Genomic DNA, 14023 nt, shown 5'->3' with positions numbered 1-14023 from the left:
TCCCAACCCTGGTCCTCAAGGCACACTGTCCTACATGTTTTAGAGGTTTCCCTGCTTTAATGTGCCTGATTCAACTGATTGCAGTTCAACAAACGCCTGTTAATCAGTCATCAATTGAAATCAGCTGCACTGAGAAATCAGCTGCACTGAAGCAAGGAAATACCTAAAACATGCAGGGCAGTGAGCCTTGAGGACCAGGGTTGGGAAACACTGTTCTACAGGTCTTTTATTTGACCAGAAAGTAATTTGCTACAAAATTAACTATTTTTTTTAACACATAGTTAATATGCACCATAACCGGATGCTACAGTTAGCATCTGGTTCTGGTGCATCTGGTTGCTAACTTTATAGCAGCCAGTTAGCATCTGGTTCTGGTGCGTCTGGTTGCTAACTTTATAGCAGCCAGTTAGCATCTGGTTCTGGTGCGTCTGGTTGCTAACTTTATAGCAACCAGTTAGCATCTGGTTCTGGTGCATCTGGTTGCTAACTTTATAGCAGCCAGTTAGCATCTGGTTCTGGTGCGTCTGGTTGCTAACTTTATAGCAGCCAGTTAGCATCTGGTTCTGGTGCATCTGGTTGCTAACTTTATAGCAGCCAGTTAGCATCTGGTTCTGGTGCGTCTGGTTGCTAACTTTATAGCAACCAGTTAGCATCTGGTTCTGGTGCATCTGGTTGCTAACTTTATAGCAGCCAGTTAGCATCTGGTTCTGGTGCATCTGGTTGCTAACTTTATAGCAGCCAGTTAGCATCTGGTTCTGGTGCATCTGGTTGCTAACTTTATAGCAGCCAGTTAGCATCTGGTTCTGGTGCGTCTGGTTGCTAACTTTATAGCAGCCAGTTAGCATCTGGTTCTGGTGCTTCTGGTTGCTAACTTTATAGCAGCCAGTTAGCATCTGGTTCTGGTGCGTCTGGTTGCTAACTTTATAGCAACCAGTTAGCATCTGGTTCTGGTGCATCTGGTTGCTAACTTTATAGCAGCCAGTTAGCATCTGGTTCTGGTGCGTCTGGTTGCTAACTTTATAGCAGCCAGTTAGCATCTGGTTCTGGTGCATCTGGTTGCTAACTTTATAGCAGCCAGTTAGCATCTGGTTCTGGTGCATCTGGTTGCTAACTTTATAGCAGCCAGTTAGCATCTGGTTCTGGTGCATCTGGTTGGTAACTTTATAGCAGCCAGTTAGCATCTGGTTCTGGTGCATCTGGTTGCTAACTTTATAGCAGCCAGTTAGCATCTGGTTCTGGTGCGTCTGGTTGCTAACTTTATAGCAGCCAGTTAGCATCTGGTTCTGGTGCATCTGGTTGGTAACTTTATAGCAGCCAGTTAGCATCTGGTTCTGGTGCATTCACTGAATAGAGAAAAGATCAGATCTTATTTATGAGAGTCTGTCAAGCATAACGTTTACACATTCTGATTCTTAGTTCATCTCTAACTGGATATTTTACAGTCTATTTATTTGATCACTTATGTATTTTTATTTAAATAAAATATTGGAAACGCATTAAAGGATGCAAATAAATAAATAGTTCAATCCATTTATTAAATAAAAAAATTAAATGTTATTCCCTAAATGTAGCATTCCTCTAATAAATATGAACTGACACTTCAGGAGTTTTGGCAAAAACATATTTACAGACATAAGTGTATATATTTTTTGTACGGTTTTGGCTTAATTACTGCCCTGAATATGTTAATTTATTTCAGTTTGAATTCTCCAGTTAATGATTAATCGATTATTAAATTAGCTGAGGATTATTTCAATAATAGATTAAACACAATTAATGACGATTAATCTTGCTAGATGATAAGGAAATATTTACTTAAAACAACCTACATCTTGCTGAAAAGTTACCCATAAGTTAGTTTAGTTTTATTCCAAGATGTACTAAGATATTTGAAGTAGAAACTAGACTAAAAGTACTTGGTGAGATTCTGTTTTTGCAGTGTGGAGGGAATGAGAGGCAGAGGAAGAGCAGAGGTCTGGGGTTATGGCAACAAGCTGCCCTCTAATCTGATCAGCATGCTGTTGGGTGGGGCCTCCCGCTCGCTGCACTTTCACAATGAAACTCAGAGCGCCGCAGATCACAGCAGAAGCGACTTCAACATGATCGTCGCCTTGGAAATATCCACTTTATAGCTATTTAATGGTGTCAACACCTGGTAACAGTTGGAGAAGGCGAGAGAGAGTGTGAGTAACCTTTTCCCTCTTTATTTTAGACGATTCCAGGGGATGAAGTATAAATTATAGCTCAGTTCTAGTCATTTTAATTTATAAAGTCCCCTTAAAGATGTCAGAAGTAATGAACTTCATTTCAAGATGAACATTAATTCAGTTTTTCAGGCTCATCTGAAGAGTTGGATGTATATTTATATCTAGATGTGTTCCTCCCAGTGTGACTGTTGAGTTAATATTTACACTCCAGCCTCAAACCTCCCGTCAGGTGATTTCCATTAGCTCTTACAGGCGTGGAGGAAGAAGTAATCAGTATAGTGAGCTGGAATTGGAACCTGTTGGATTACTTTCCATGTTGAAAGAGAAAATTAAACCTGGTTTCTGTCTAAGGGCTTTAAGATCTGCTGGGATGGAGTTTTTTTCTTTTGTTTTTGGCATTTAGTTACAACTACATGCTTATTTCCTGAACCAGCTGTTTCTTTTTGTCTTCTTTTATCTGACGTATTACAATTTTTGTAATTAAATAATGTTGACAGCATCAAAAAGAAACATATTTTTGTGTCTTCATTTACATGATTTTGAAAATATGCAAACCTGCATTTATGTGTCACCCTTCCTTGTTGCTGGCTCTCCTCTGTCAGGTATGCTTGGTTTGACGCCAACAAAGACAAACGTCTCTACAGGTTCCTCCTCCTGCGCTGCTTTATGAATGAAAGATCCTTCTGCACACACACACACTTTTATATGGCAGGAAGTTTGACATTTAATTCAATTTGTGGAGGAATGAAAACATTAGAAAATGATTCTTGTTTCTGTTCGTTTAATTTACGTCACTTGGCACTTTAGATACAAATTTGTAGAAAACCTTGAAGTTAATTGAGTTAAATTTTGATTTTGGTGCAGTAGCAAACTGGGAGCAACTCCCACCACCCCCAGTTATGACGTCACGTTTCAGTATATCTGCTTCTCACATCAGCAGTTGTAATCTGTGTCAGAAACATGTTTATTTCTCAAAACAGACATGTAAAAGTGAGTCTAAAATTAATGTTACATGTGGCGCCTCAAACTATAAAGTGAAGCTTAAATTGACTGTTTTTAGCTTATTGTGAGTGTCGCCATGTTGAAATTTCAAACGCTACAACGTTGGGTCTGGCAATTTTATTTGGCCAAATCCCAGTGGAGCAGTGGAGCCATTATGTGTTTACATTTGTGATGGTAGGAGAGAAAAGACAGTTTAAATAATGTTACTCAGAATGAAGCCATTTAGGTGGGGTTTCATAGTTCTGATGGAAACTTATTGTTCTCATAAGTGTGGTGGGTGATCAGGTGATCGAATCATAGTTTGAGACATTTGGCAACAAAAGGACGACAGACCTGATGGTGATTCCAAATACTCACATTTCTGGATCATATTTCATTTTCAGATGCAACAGAAAAGGTCAAATATGCCGAGGGACATTTCAGATCCTCCATTTTTCACCCAAATCCCCCAATGTGGCGCTCTGCTGTGATTATGTAGCACATGTGATCCGAGGGAATCAACGGGCTGTTTTCCCTCTAAATTTGCTGCGTAGATGGATTTTAAATATTGCCTTCATGTCTAAGATTATTTTAATTCTGTTGGGAGTTGGAAAAAGCGGACTCTTGGAAACAGCATGTCGGTTTTTTCTTTTTGGGATCTCAGAGTCTGAATCTGATGTCTCCAGCTCACCTGGTAACTTTTATCTCATAAGCCTTAACAGAGGTAAACAAACCAGAAAATGATTCAGCTCAGCAAAAACATAAAATCTGGCCAAGTATTTTTGATATATTTTCTACTTCAAATATCTTAATACACATAAAATAATACAAAACTAACTTATAAGTCACCTTCCAACAAGAAATCGGAGCTTGTTTTTAGTCAGTAATTCCTTAATATTGATGGATCTAGAACTTTTTCCATTAATGTTAAGAAATTACTGAATTAGAACAAGCTCATATTTCTAGTAGTAGAAACTAGACCAAAAATTCTCGGTAGGATTTTGTTTTTGTGGTGAATCTACATCTGAATGACGTGTTTAAATCAAATACAATGATCCTTTTTCCACATTTAATCTCTCTGACAAGAACTAAATCATCTGCAATCATCGTTGAGTTTTACGCAAAAAGCTGAGATACTTTTATTAACGGCAGCCATAGTTTCTGTGCAGCTGTGACTCCGTCTGGAGTGTGTGTGTGTGTGTGTGTGTGTGTGTGTGTGTGTGTGTGTGTGTGTGTGTGTGTGTGTGTGCGCGTGTGTGTGTGAAGTGGTGGATGTGGATCCCTGTGGTTCTCTGGGCGGCTGTCCAAACTCTCACAGATACCTTCTTCAGGCCAAGCAGCGTCCCGTTGAGATGTTAAGTCTGATTACAGCCTCAATTTGGCAGTTTTTTAGGGATGTGAGGTACTTGGCGCCGGGTTTTGGCAGCTGCACAGACGGCCGCGTAGCAAAGGAGTGTTTGGACCTTTTAATCTGCTGCTCTCTGACTGAGACCGGAGTGTCAGTGGTGGCGTTTAGCTTCAATCAGGGAGAGAGTGGAGCGTTTAAAGATCCCAGAAGTCTGGAGCGACGTTTGGCTCTTGCTTTCCACCAACGAGTAACACATGTCTTTTGTATCACAACTGCAGCAGTCACAAGATTGTCTTTTAGTTCTTTATTCTTTATTATATAATGTCTCTGAGGTTCATTAAGTGATAAAAAAAGCAACATTTTGAAGAGTATTTTGATCTGAATATGACTAAAAACCAAGATGTGAGATTTCACCCATTTAATAATCCAAATACTGTTTGCAAGTTCATCATTGCAGTTAAAGTCACACAAGAACGGAGCAATTAAAATTAAATTAAATTTAAATTAAACCCTGATGTGAGCTAATAAATCAACATACAACTTCAGTAATATCTTCTCTTATTTTGGATTCTCAAACAAGAATTGGATCCACAGTTGTTGATTCATTCTGTGTAGGGCTTAAACAATTAATTTGATTAATCATCATTAATCGATTACTGAAATAAATGTTAACTAATTTAGCAATCAATTAATTGTTACCTGGAATATGTAGATTAAAAAACAGGCTGTTTGCTGAAAAAACAAACGTATTCAGAGCAGTAATTAGTCCAAAACTGTATAAAAACTAAATATACATTTTGCATTTAAAATAATATTTGTGTATGTAAATATGTTTTTGCCAAAACTCATCAAGTAGCATAATTGTAGCTTCACCCGTTTCAGTTTCACTAAAGAAATGTCATGTGATTGCATTTTGGGCATAAAATGTTTATTTTCTTACTTAAAACAGAATTATTTGTTTATTTGCAACTTTTAAAGTATTTCTAATATTGTATATAAAAGATGGTTGAAAGAAAAATGTGTAGAATGTGCCATTAAAAAAAAATCCAATTAATTGTCATAATAATTGATAGATAAATCAATTACTAAAGTAATTGTTAATTGCAGCCCTAATTCTGGGTTTTCCTCGATGCACGTAGGAAGATGTTTAAGAAAAAAGACCCTGGACCAAATACACCTTTTATCACCCATTAAATCAATTTTGATGTAAAACCTGCTTCACTGCGGATATTTACTCTGACTGTTCCAGTTTCTCGTCTCGTATGAGGATGAAAGCGTCAGTTGAATCATTTTATTCCAGAAGCCAGATTAGCAGGAGGCAAAACGTGTGTGTAAGCCCCTGATTAGAGCTTTATATTGTTGGGAAACCTTTCAGATAAACCAATTAATTCCTGGTTTGTTTCTGTTGTCACGCTGTGATTGGTTTAGCCTATTTGTACCGCCTGCTGTGTTGTTAGACCTTTCTGTCAATAACAGAGTGGAAATGTTCTGCTGTGTTTGAACCCGACTTCTGTTGCTCTCAATAGATGTCAAACACAGACTGGGTCAGCTAGTCGCTCTCTTAGACACTTGGCATGGGTGTTTTATTCTTAATTAGTCCGTTATATAAGTGTCTGTTTACATATCAGGGAGTTATTCCTCTCCTGCCCCTCAGATGCAGCTCTCTTCTTCCTGAGCATGAGTTGGAGAAGTAAATATGGCCTCTGGATCAAGTCTGACGTGGTTCTGTTGAATGTTTGTGTGCCGTCTGCAGGAGCGTACCAGAGACAACCTTTGACCTCCGCGGAGACGTCCTCAGTGGAGCGCCCCTGCCCACCAGCAAGGTACCAAACATTTGTTTATTCCTGATGTTTCACTGAAATGAAAGCACTGACATTTTTGTTAATTATACTTAAACTTATGCACAGTTGATGCAATCCTTTAATTATGTTGCATTTGTGGTAAAGATCCCGTTTATTTGATGCATATTACGGAGATGATGATGTTTGAAATAACTATCTTTACTGGAAGGTGAAAAGTTACGTTTTAATAAAGCAGAAAGTGAGTATGACAATATTTTACTTATTTTGAATTTAAGTACTTGTTTAAAGAAAAGTGTAAGCAAGCAGAAAACATTATTATAGGAATTGACAGACTGATCTTCTGCGCATCTACTGGAGGAAAATAATCGGAAAATAATCAAAATTGATCTCGTTCATTTTAACCTAAAGCTGCACATTTTTACCTCCATCACCAGCTGGACGTTCCTCAACGTCAAAATTCAAAATGTAATTTACTCTTCTATCAATTATCTCCTCAGAATTGACAAATATCAACTAGGGCTGAAACGATTAATCAGCTTATTCATGATTAATTGATTATTGAAATGATCGTCAACTAATTTAGTAATAAAGGCAATAAAATGTTTATTTTAAAAAGGAGTTGAATTATTTATTTGCATATTTTAACGTATTGCTGATATCGTATAAAACGGAGTCGGCCGTTTTTGTTCAAAATGAGATTACTCGTCAGAATAATCGATTAATCGTAAAAATAATTGTTAGTTGCAGCTCTAAAATCAACCTGAATTCCTTTTAAAAGTTAGTACCATTTCTGTCATTTGGTTGAGTTTAAGGTTTATTATTACAGTAAGAATTAAACTGTCTGATTTTGAGCTCCATATGTGATTTATAGGTAGAATAATGTAGATTTATAGAGTTCTAAATATTAATTTTTAAATTTTTACACCTTCTCAAAGTGTCTCTTTTTTCCTTTTTTTTGTTCTCTTAAAGTAAAATCCTGCTGAAGTTGTTGTTCTTTGTTTGCAGAGCTCAGGGAAACTGGAGATGGAGAGAGGCATGGTGAAACCCATGATCCGAGGAGAGCAGCAGGACAGCAGGTCAGACGCCATCTTGCCTCCTTCTCTGACTTTAATCCGTTAAAGTTTAAAATCTTCCAGAGGTTTTCTCACACTGCTGTCCATCCGTCTCACCAGATCCCAGGATCTTTCTGCAGACAGGACGGAGCTGACTCTTCCAGCCAGCATCGACTTCAGAGAAAACTGTGAGCATCTCTGGTGGTCAATAACTGGAAACTATTGAGCCTTTTCCAGTCAATGCCAGTCTGCCCTTTCTGAAGGGTTAATGTCTGTTTACCACAAAGCATTTTTGCCTCCAGTTCCACAGTTCATAATTAAAAAGAGTGGATTATTTCAGTCAGAAAGCCTTTCATTTTAAGTTTTGATGAAATTTGATCAAAATCTCAAGCTTTCTACCCCCAAAATGTACACAAACATAAACAAATCTCCTCCCTACCCACTCCAAAGAGACTTCTGTGAGACAGAAACAGGAAGAAGGCAAAGAGTAAATGTATATAATATGTTAGCTAAGAAAATATCACTTTCACTGCAAAAAACTAAATCTTTTCAAGTGCTTTTAGTCTAGTTTCTAGTGCATAATATCTTATTACACTTGAGAAAGCAAAACCAACTTAGAAGTAACTCTTCTTCAAGATATAAGATCTTATTTTAAGTTTAATTCCTTAAAAGTAACTGGATTATTTCCCTTTCAATGTTATAAGTATGATAATTTCATTGATATTAGGTAGGGCAGCAACAAACTGTTATTTTAGTAATCGATTATCTTACCCTGACGATTAAACTATAGGAGTGTGTTTTAAGTCAATAATTCTATAATATTGATGAAAAGTACTATTTTCACTGACTGATTATTTTACCTACAACATGGCGGAAAATGAAATAATCTGCCAGTGTACCTAGTAGATTATTCCTTAGTTTTAAGGAATTATTGACTCAAACAAGCTCCCATTTCTTGCTAAAAACTTGTAGATTTTGTCTTATTACAAGTGTATTAAGATATTTACATAATCAATTAGACCAACAACACTTGGTGAGATGTTTTCATTGAAGAATCTAAAAATTGTTTCCAGAATAACTTACTTCACAGTAGTGAGTCCTAGAGATGTCCAAGCCTCACCTTTTTCCACATAACCATTCAGTTTGTTACTCACCACCGTTAAGCTAGGCTACATCCAATAATTTAGCTGTCAAAATGTTACTCAGTTATTTACCCCACTGTAACTACTTGATGCCAGTCCTTTTAAGCAAATTGTATGCATGTGGTGGATGGAAGGGAAGCTAAACATGCAGTCAGATGCAGTCAAACCGTCTCTCCTTGATTTGCCTGGAAAAACAAGCTGCAGCCGAAGCTAATTATAGAGGCTAAACGTGTAGGAGGATCATTCAGAGAGCAGTTATTGATTTAATGGGATCTGTGGATGTTTCTCACTGACGGAAGCTGCATAATCTGTCAGTATTCTCCAACTAGATGAACTTTATGATGACAAACAGCAACAGTCACCTTGGTGACCTGAATCAATTATTACATGATTTGAGAGCAATAAAGGTTTCCTGTGCTTTATAAAACAATGGGAAGGATGATTAACGGTTTTAAGTTTTGTGTGTATATATATATTTTATGGCTCTAATTTATATTTGCCTTTTTTAATGTCGGTGTTTTGGTCTTGTAGTCCCAAACGGAGCTAAAAGCAGGTTTTTCTGAGACTGGGTGTTTCCCACTCTGTGTAGCTCAAAGCTCCCTCGGCTGTTTGCTTTGTCTTTGTTCACCTTTCTGTTTGTTGACCTTCCTCGAGCTTTTTTGTGCACTGCATGTTTGGCGTAGTGTGAGCTCATCCGCTTCTCCAGGCACAGGAGGGTTTCAGCCGCTCATACCGAGGTGCAGACCTGCATACCCACAATGCACCAGGAGTGAAATCATTTACTCAGAGAGGCAGTTTGACTGTTAGTGGTGACGGTGATGCACTGTTAAAGCCCTGCCAGTCGCTCTGCTCTGAGCTTCAGCTTGTAAATGGTTTTAGACGGTGATGCTGAATAGCAGCTGCAACCAGTTTCACTTGAACCACTTTTCAAAGCAATTTAAATGTAAAAAAGAAGCAGATTTTAGCGGTGGCATGTGGTTGGCTGGGAAATCCCACATGGGAATGTTCAGCCAAGTTCTGCAACATCAGAGGTACCTTAAACCCAAACCGCAGAGTGGGAGCAGATCCTGTCGGTGTGGGCTGACTCCTGTGTGAAACTGTATTAGGTTTAGAAGCCAGTCAAAGTGATTCACAAAATCAGATATTTATTTATTCAGTTAAATCGCAATAAGACACAGTTTGACGTCCTGGATGAACTTTACTCAGCTTTTGGTGTGCAGTGGAAGAGGAGATGCTCATAAATTTACAACCAACAAATCTGCAGCAAATTTATGATGCTATTCTGATTAATTTTTTTTTAGACCAAAATCTTTCAACTCTATATCATTTTAATCAATGCAATACAATTAATCGATTACATCATTATTTGTTAAATAGACTATTAATATTCCAGTTGTTTTCTTCTGTTTCCACTATATTTTTATATTTATTGAAATTTACTTACTTACTTACAATCAAAGAGATCTTTCCTGCCATCAGCATCTACAATAACTCTTTGAAGAATCAGAAATAATGAGTTACAAGATTTAATTTAGTATTCTTGAATTTTAAATCGTTAATAAATGTTAATAACCAAATATATGTTAGTTGCATCCCTGTCCACTAATCATGAGGTGTAAATCTAAGCCGTCTTGCTTTGATTGGATGGTAAAACCTGACTCCTGTTCTCCAGCGGAGGACACCTTCCTGTCGGCCATCATCAACTACACCAACAGCTCCACGGTCCACTTCAAGCTGTCGCCCACCTACGTCCTGTACATGGCCTGCCGCTACGTCCTGTCGCCCACGTACCGGCCCGACATGTCCCCGTCAGAGAGGACGCATAAAGTCATTGCCATCGTCAACAAGATGGTGAGCATGATGGAAGGCGTCATCCAGGTCAGTAACTCTCTCCTCCATGTTTGACGTAATCTCACGAGTCATTTTCACCGTTTTCTGCTCCTGATAGTCCAGCAGGTTCCTGCCATGTTGCTGTTTTTTGTTGAAATGTGGGCATTCTGGGTTTACACATTAACTTTACTTACAAACTACACTTTGTAGTTGTAAGGTGTGTTTGCATTTGCTCGCCTGTTGCCTCCTTTGCGCTTGGTGTTTTGTGCATTTCCCATCGGTTTTTAGGGAAAACGGTAAAGAAATGCATGAAGTTCTCTGAAGTTTCTGTATGTTTTTTTTTGTACATGATTTTTGTGTTTTTGTATTTGATCTCACTGGCAGATTTTATTTTTATTTTTTGGTGTGCAGTGACTTTATTAAACCAAACACATCCTGTGGACATTAGTAGGTTTAATTTAATGGCATTTATGAAGTAATTCAATATGAAGCTGGGGACGAAAGATGAAAACCTGCACTTAACATTCGGTAATATTAAGTTTATCAGGACATTTAAACTACACTATCGACTATCAACAGTTTAAAAATGTTAAAATTAAACCCCGTTCTTTTTTTTCTTTTTTTGCTTCAATATGAACCAGATTATTTCATCTAAAACTTTGTGTTGTTTTTACAGTTTTCTTAATTTTAAATAATATTTCTGTTGATATTTCCATATTTTCTTTTTGTAGTTTTTTTACCGTCACATATTGTAAATGGTCTGTTTTAATACACATTTTGTACATTTTTAATTGAGTTTATAGTCTTTATAGTGCCATATATTACTCTTAATTTTTTTAAACATGTTTTAATACTTTTATCTTGAATCTACATGCCCTTATATCTTGTCACCTTCCTGCTGTTGCGCCTGAATTTCCCCACTGTGGGGCAGTAAAGCATATCCATATTCTTTTCCAAGTACAGTTCTGAGCAGTATTTCCTGACGAAAGGTGGGGAAATTAAAATATTATAGCCAGCTGTGTTAATAAATTCAACTGCAACTGGCTATGCATGTAACTGTGAATATTGAAACAAATGGCAGTAAGGTAAAATATTCACTTTGGGTTTTTTTCTAGTTCTTATTTGGCTTCTTGTTGTTGTTGACATTCCCTGTATCTGTTGAAGTTTTAAATATAACTTTAATAGATATTCTAGAATAGAAATGTATTGTTATTTAAGGACGCCAGAGGAAAGTTAAAGTCAAACAGAAGAAGCACAGTAACGTCAGTTTTGCAACATAAGTTATTAAAAATTGCATATTCAGATAAAGTAAAATATTAACAGACTAATTAGAACATTATATTGTGTAAATGGCAGCAGCGATGGACAGACTTACTGAAAAACTGGTGGCATCTTCTGTGAGGAAGGACCTTCGATAAAACTCCTTTGTGCATCTAGGATGCATGTTTTATCATTCTCATAATAATTTCATAAATCTTTGGCATTATGCTGAGCAGAAGAGCCACTAAATGCTCCTAATTGTTCAAGTAGAAAATTAATTTAGCTAAAGACAAAGACTTGGAACCAGATCTTTTTGTGGGAGAAACTGGAAAAAAAAAAAAGCCTTGGATAGTTCAGCTTGAAACCCCACATTGTGAAAGTGATTGGAGATGTGGATGAAATATCTTTAACTAATGAAAAACATGGAAAAAACTCACAAGAAAATCCATTTCTTTTTCTGAGTTATTATGCATCCTTCAGTGACGAATGATTTAAAGCTTATATAAAAGCTAAATATCCTTTAGCTTTAGTGTCCAAGTTCCTCCCGTTTTAAATCGTAGCTCCATCATGTGTAAGAAATCTTGACGGTTTCTCCGTTTTCTTTCCACGTCCATCAGTCTGATGTTCCTTCTGGGTTGTGTTGTGTAAACCATGTGTGAGCCAGAGTGTCTCTGTGTTGACATGCTGTGTCCATACTGTAGCTGTTGACGTGTTTTCTCTCTGTCCTGTAAACGTGTCCTCTTCCTCCTCCTCTTCCACTTCCTTCTGTCCAGGAGATTGCTGAAGGGGATCAGGTAGGACATCACAACAGCACACCATGATATGGCTGCCAAAGACTTTCTCCTTTCTACACTGCTATTTTTCTCTTTGTTTGGGTTGGGCGATGTTGAGAAAAATCAATCATTTTTCAATTTTAAGGTGGTTTTTTTTTTAATGTTTGTTTGCTTACAACAAAAAAAATGGATGTGGTGAAATAGGATCTGAAGTTAGTTGGTGGAGGGTGTAGAGAAGACCAAAAAGATCGATTCAGTCAGCATGTTGTATCCTGTACTAATATGCAACAAGCCGGTAAAAAAAGATAAGACGGGATAATTTTATTAGTCTTTATCCAAAACAGGAAGCAAACTAGAAACCATTCCCTGCAGCTCTTCACATCTTAAAATGGAAATTAAAAAGTGCAAATAAATTAAAGCATAGGTTAATAACTCATTATAACTTTTAATGCTACATGTATCACTGGGAAATTAACTCAAAAGGTCACAATATTCACATGTAAGCCAGCAGGTGTTTAATTTTTTTCTACCTTGGTAGTGCAGGATACATACAATACCATGTGAAAAGGGTGAGGGTGATTTGAGTTTGTATTTGTTCGCCTCTGTAACGGTTCAAAATCCCGCTTTATATTAAATTAATGAAGTAACGCACACGCTTGTTATTTCTCCATCCTTACTGGTAAATAGCAGTCATGGGCTAACTAAAAAGCTACTTGTGCTAGCTTTAAAGCGCTAACCATAAACATTAGCTTAATATGCTGTACCAACACAGTATTTAGTGGAAGCTAATACTAAGGTGCTAACATCAAATCAAATTATATCTGTCCTTAAACTACAACCCTCAAGTTCTAATTTAATTCTGACATAATTTACACGTTTGATAATTATGAAGAAACAGAACTGCTGTGTAAACAGCCTTTGCCCCCCTTCAAAATAAGAGCATGGAATAAACTTATAGCTACTTGAAGAATGTTTGAGTCGATAAATAAAAAAATTTATTCATCAGCCAAGTAAATTAGAGCTCTATAATTTAGCTGGAAAAATGAATTCATGGTTTACTACGTTAGCAAAAAGTGCTAAATGACAAAATAGCTCTGCTATTGGCACATTGCCACTGATAAGTATGATATCATTATGATAAACTGCAGTCTGAAAAACAACATATGCACAGTTTGGAGGTGTGTGCTCTTCCCCAGAGCCTTTTTTTTCATCCCCAGCAGTTGAAACTATTCAATGTTGTGTTGTTAGTCCAATCAGAGAGGAGCGGAAGATTTACCAAGAATAAAATCACATCGCTCAACCTCGTGAATATTCTGCTTCCTTCACTCTTCTCATCCCTCTCTGTGCTTTGTTTTCTTAAAACCAGCCCATCATTGTTGCTGCTGCTCCTTTTATTTTTTTTATTTTCCATCGCAACAAAAATGAAAATAAACCCCAAAACAATAAACCAAAGCCATAACTACACGTCCTGTCCACAGCTGGAAAACTAAGCAACAACAGCAACAACAACCTTACTAATCTCATTTAGCTTCCTGGATCCTGCCTGGTACTAAAACAACCAAATAAACCCAGAAAACCCAAAGCAAAGCACTCTCTGTCACTGTTGCTCCATCTGTAACTCTGGCGTC

The 14023-nt window shown here is 37.2% G+C and overlaps 1 protein-coding gene across 20 annotated transcripts in view; it reads left to right on the top strand.

The window, feature by feature from the left end:
* The window catches only part of afdna (afadin, adherens junction formation factor a), a 102717-nt gene that overhangs the window by 42147 nt on the left and 46547 nt on the right, over positions 1–14023 (top strand). For 15 of the 20 annotated variants that reach the window (XR_006369598.1, XR_006369597.1, XM_044106435.1 and 12 more), the window contains 5 exons: positions 6290–6359; positions 7344–7414; positions 7511–7578; positions 10205–10410; positions 12396–12416. Coding sequence is in view for 18 of the 20 variants with exons in the window: in XM_044106435.1 (XP_043962370.1) it covers positions 6290–6359; positions 7344–7414; positions 7511–7578; positions 10205–10410; positions 12396–12416 (436 nt within the window). In the remaining 2 variants the exon portion in view is untranslated. The remainder of the gene's footprint in view (positions 1–6289; positions 6360–7343; positions 7415–7510; positions 7579–10204; positions 10411–12395; positions 12417–14023) is intronic. The other 5 variants (XM_044106452.1, XM_044106447.1, XM_044106451.1 and 2 more) reach the window with 1 other exon arrangement.

This window comes from Gambusia affinis, linkage group LG22 (assembly GCF_019740435.1).
Source record: "Gambusia affinis linkage group LG22, SWU_Gaff_1.0, whole genome shotgun sequence".
NCBI classification, from domain to species: Eukaryota; Metazoa; Chordata; class Actinopteri; order Cyprinodontiformes; family Poeciliidae; genus Gambusia; species Gambusia affinis.
This window is presented reverse-complemented; position numbering and strand designations above follow the sequence as displayed.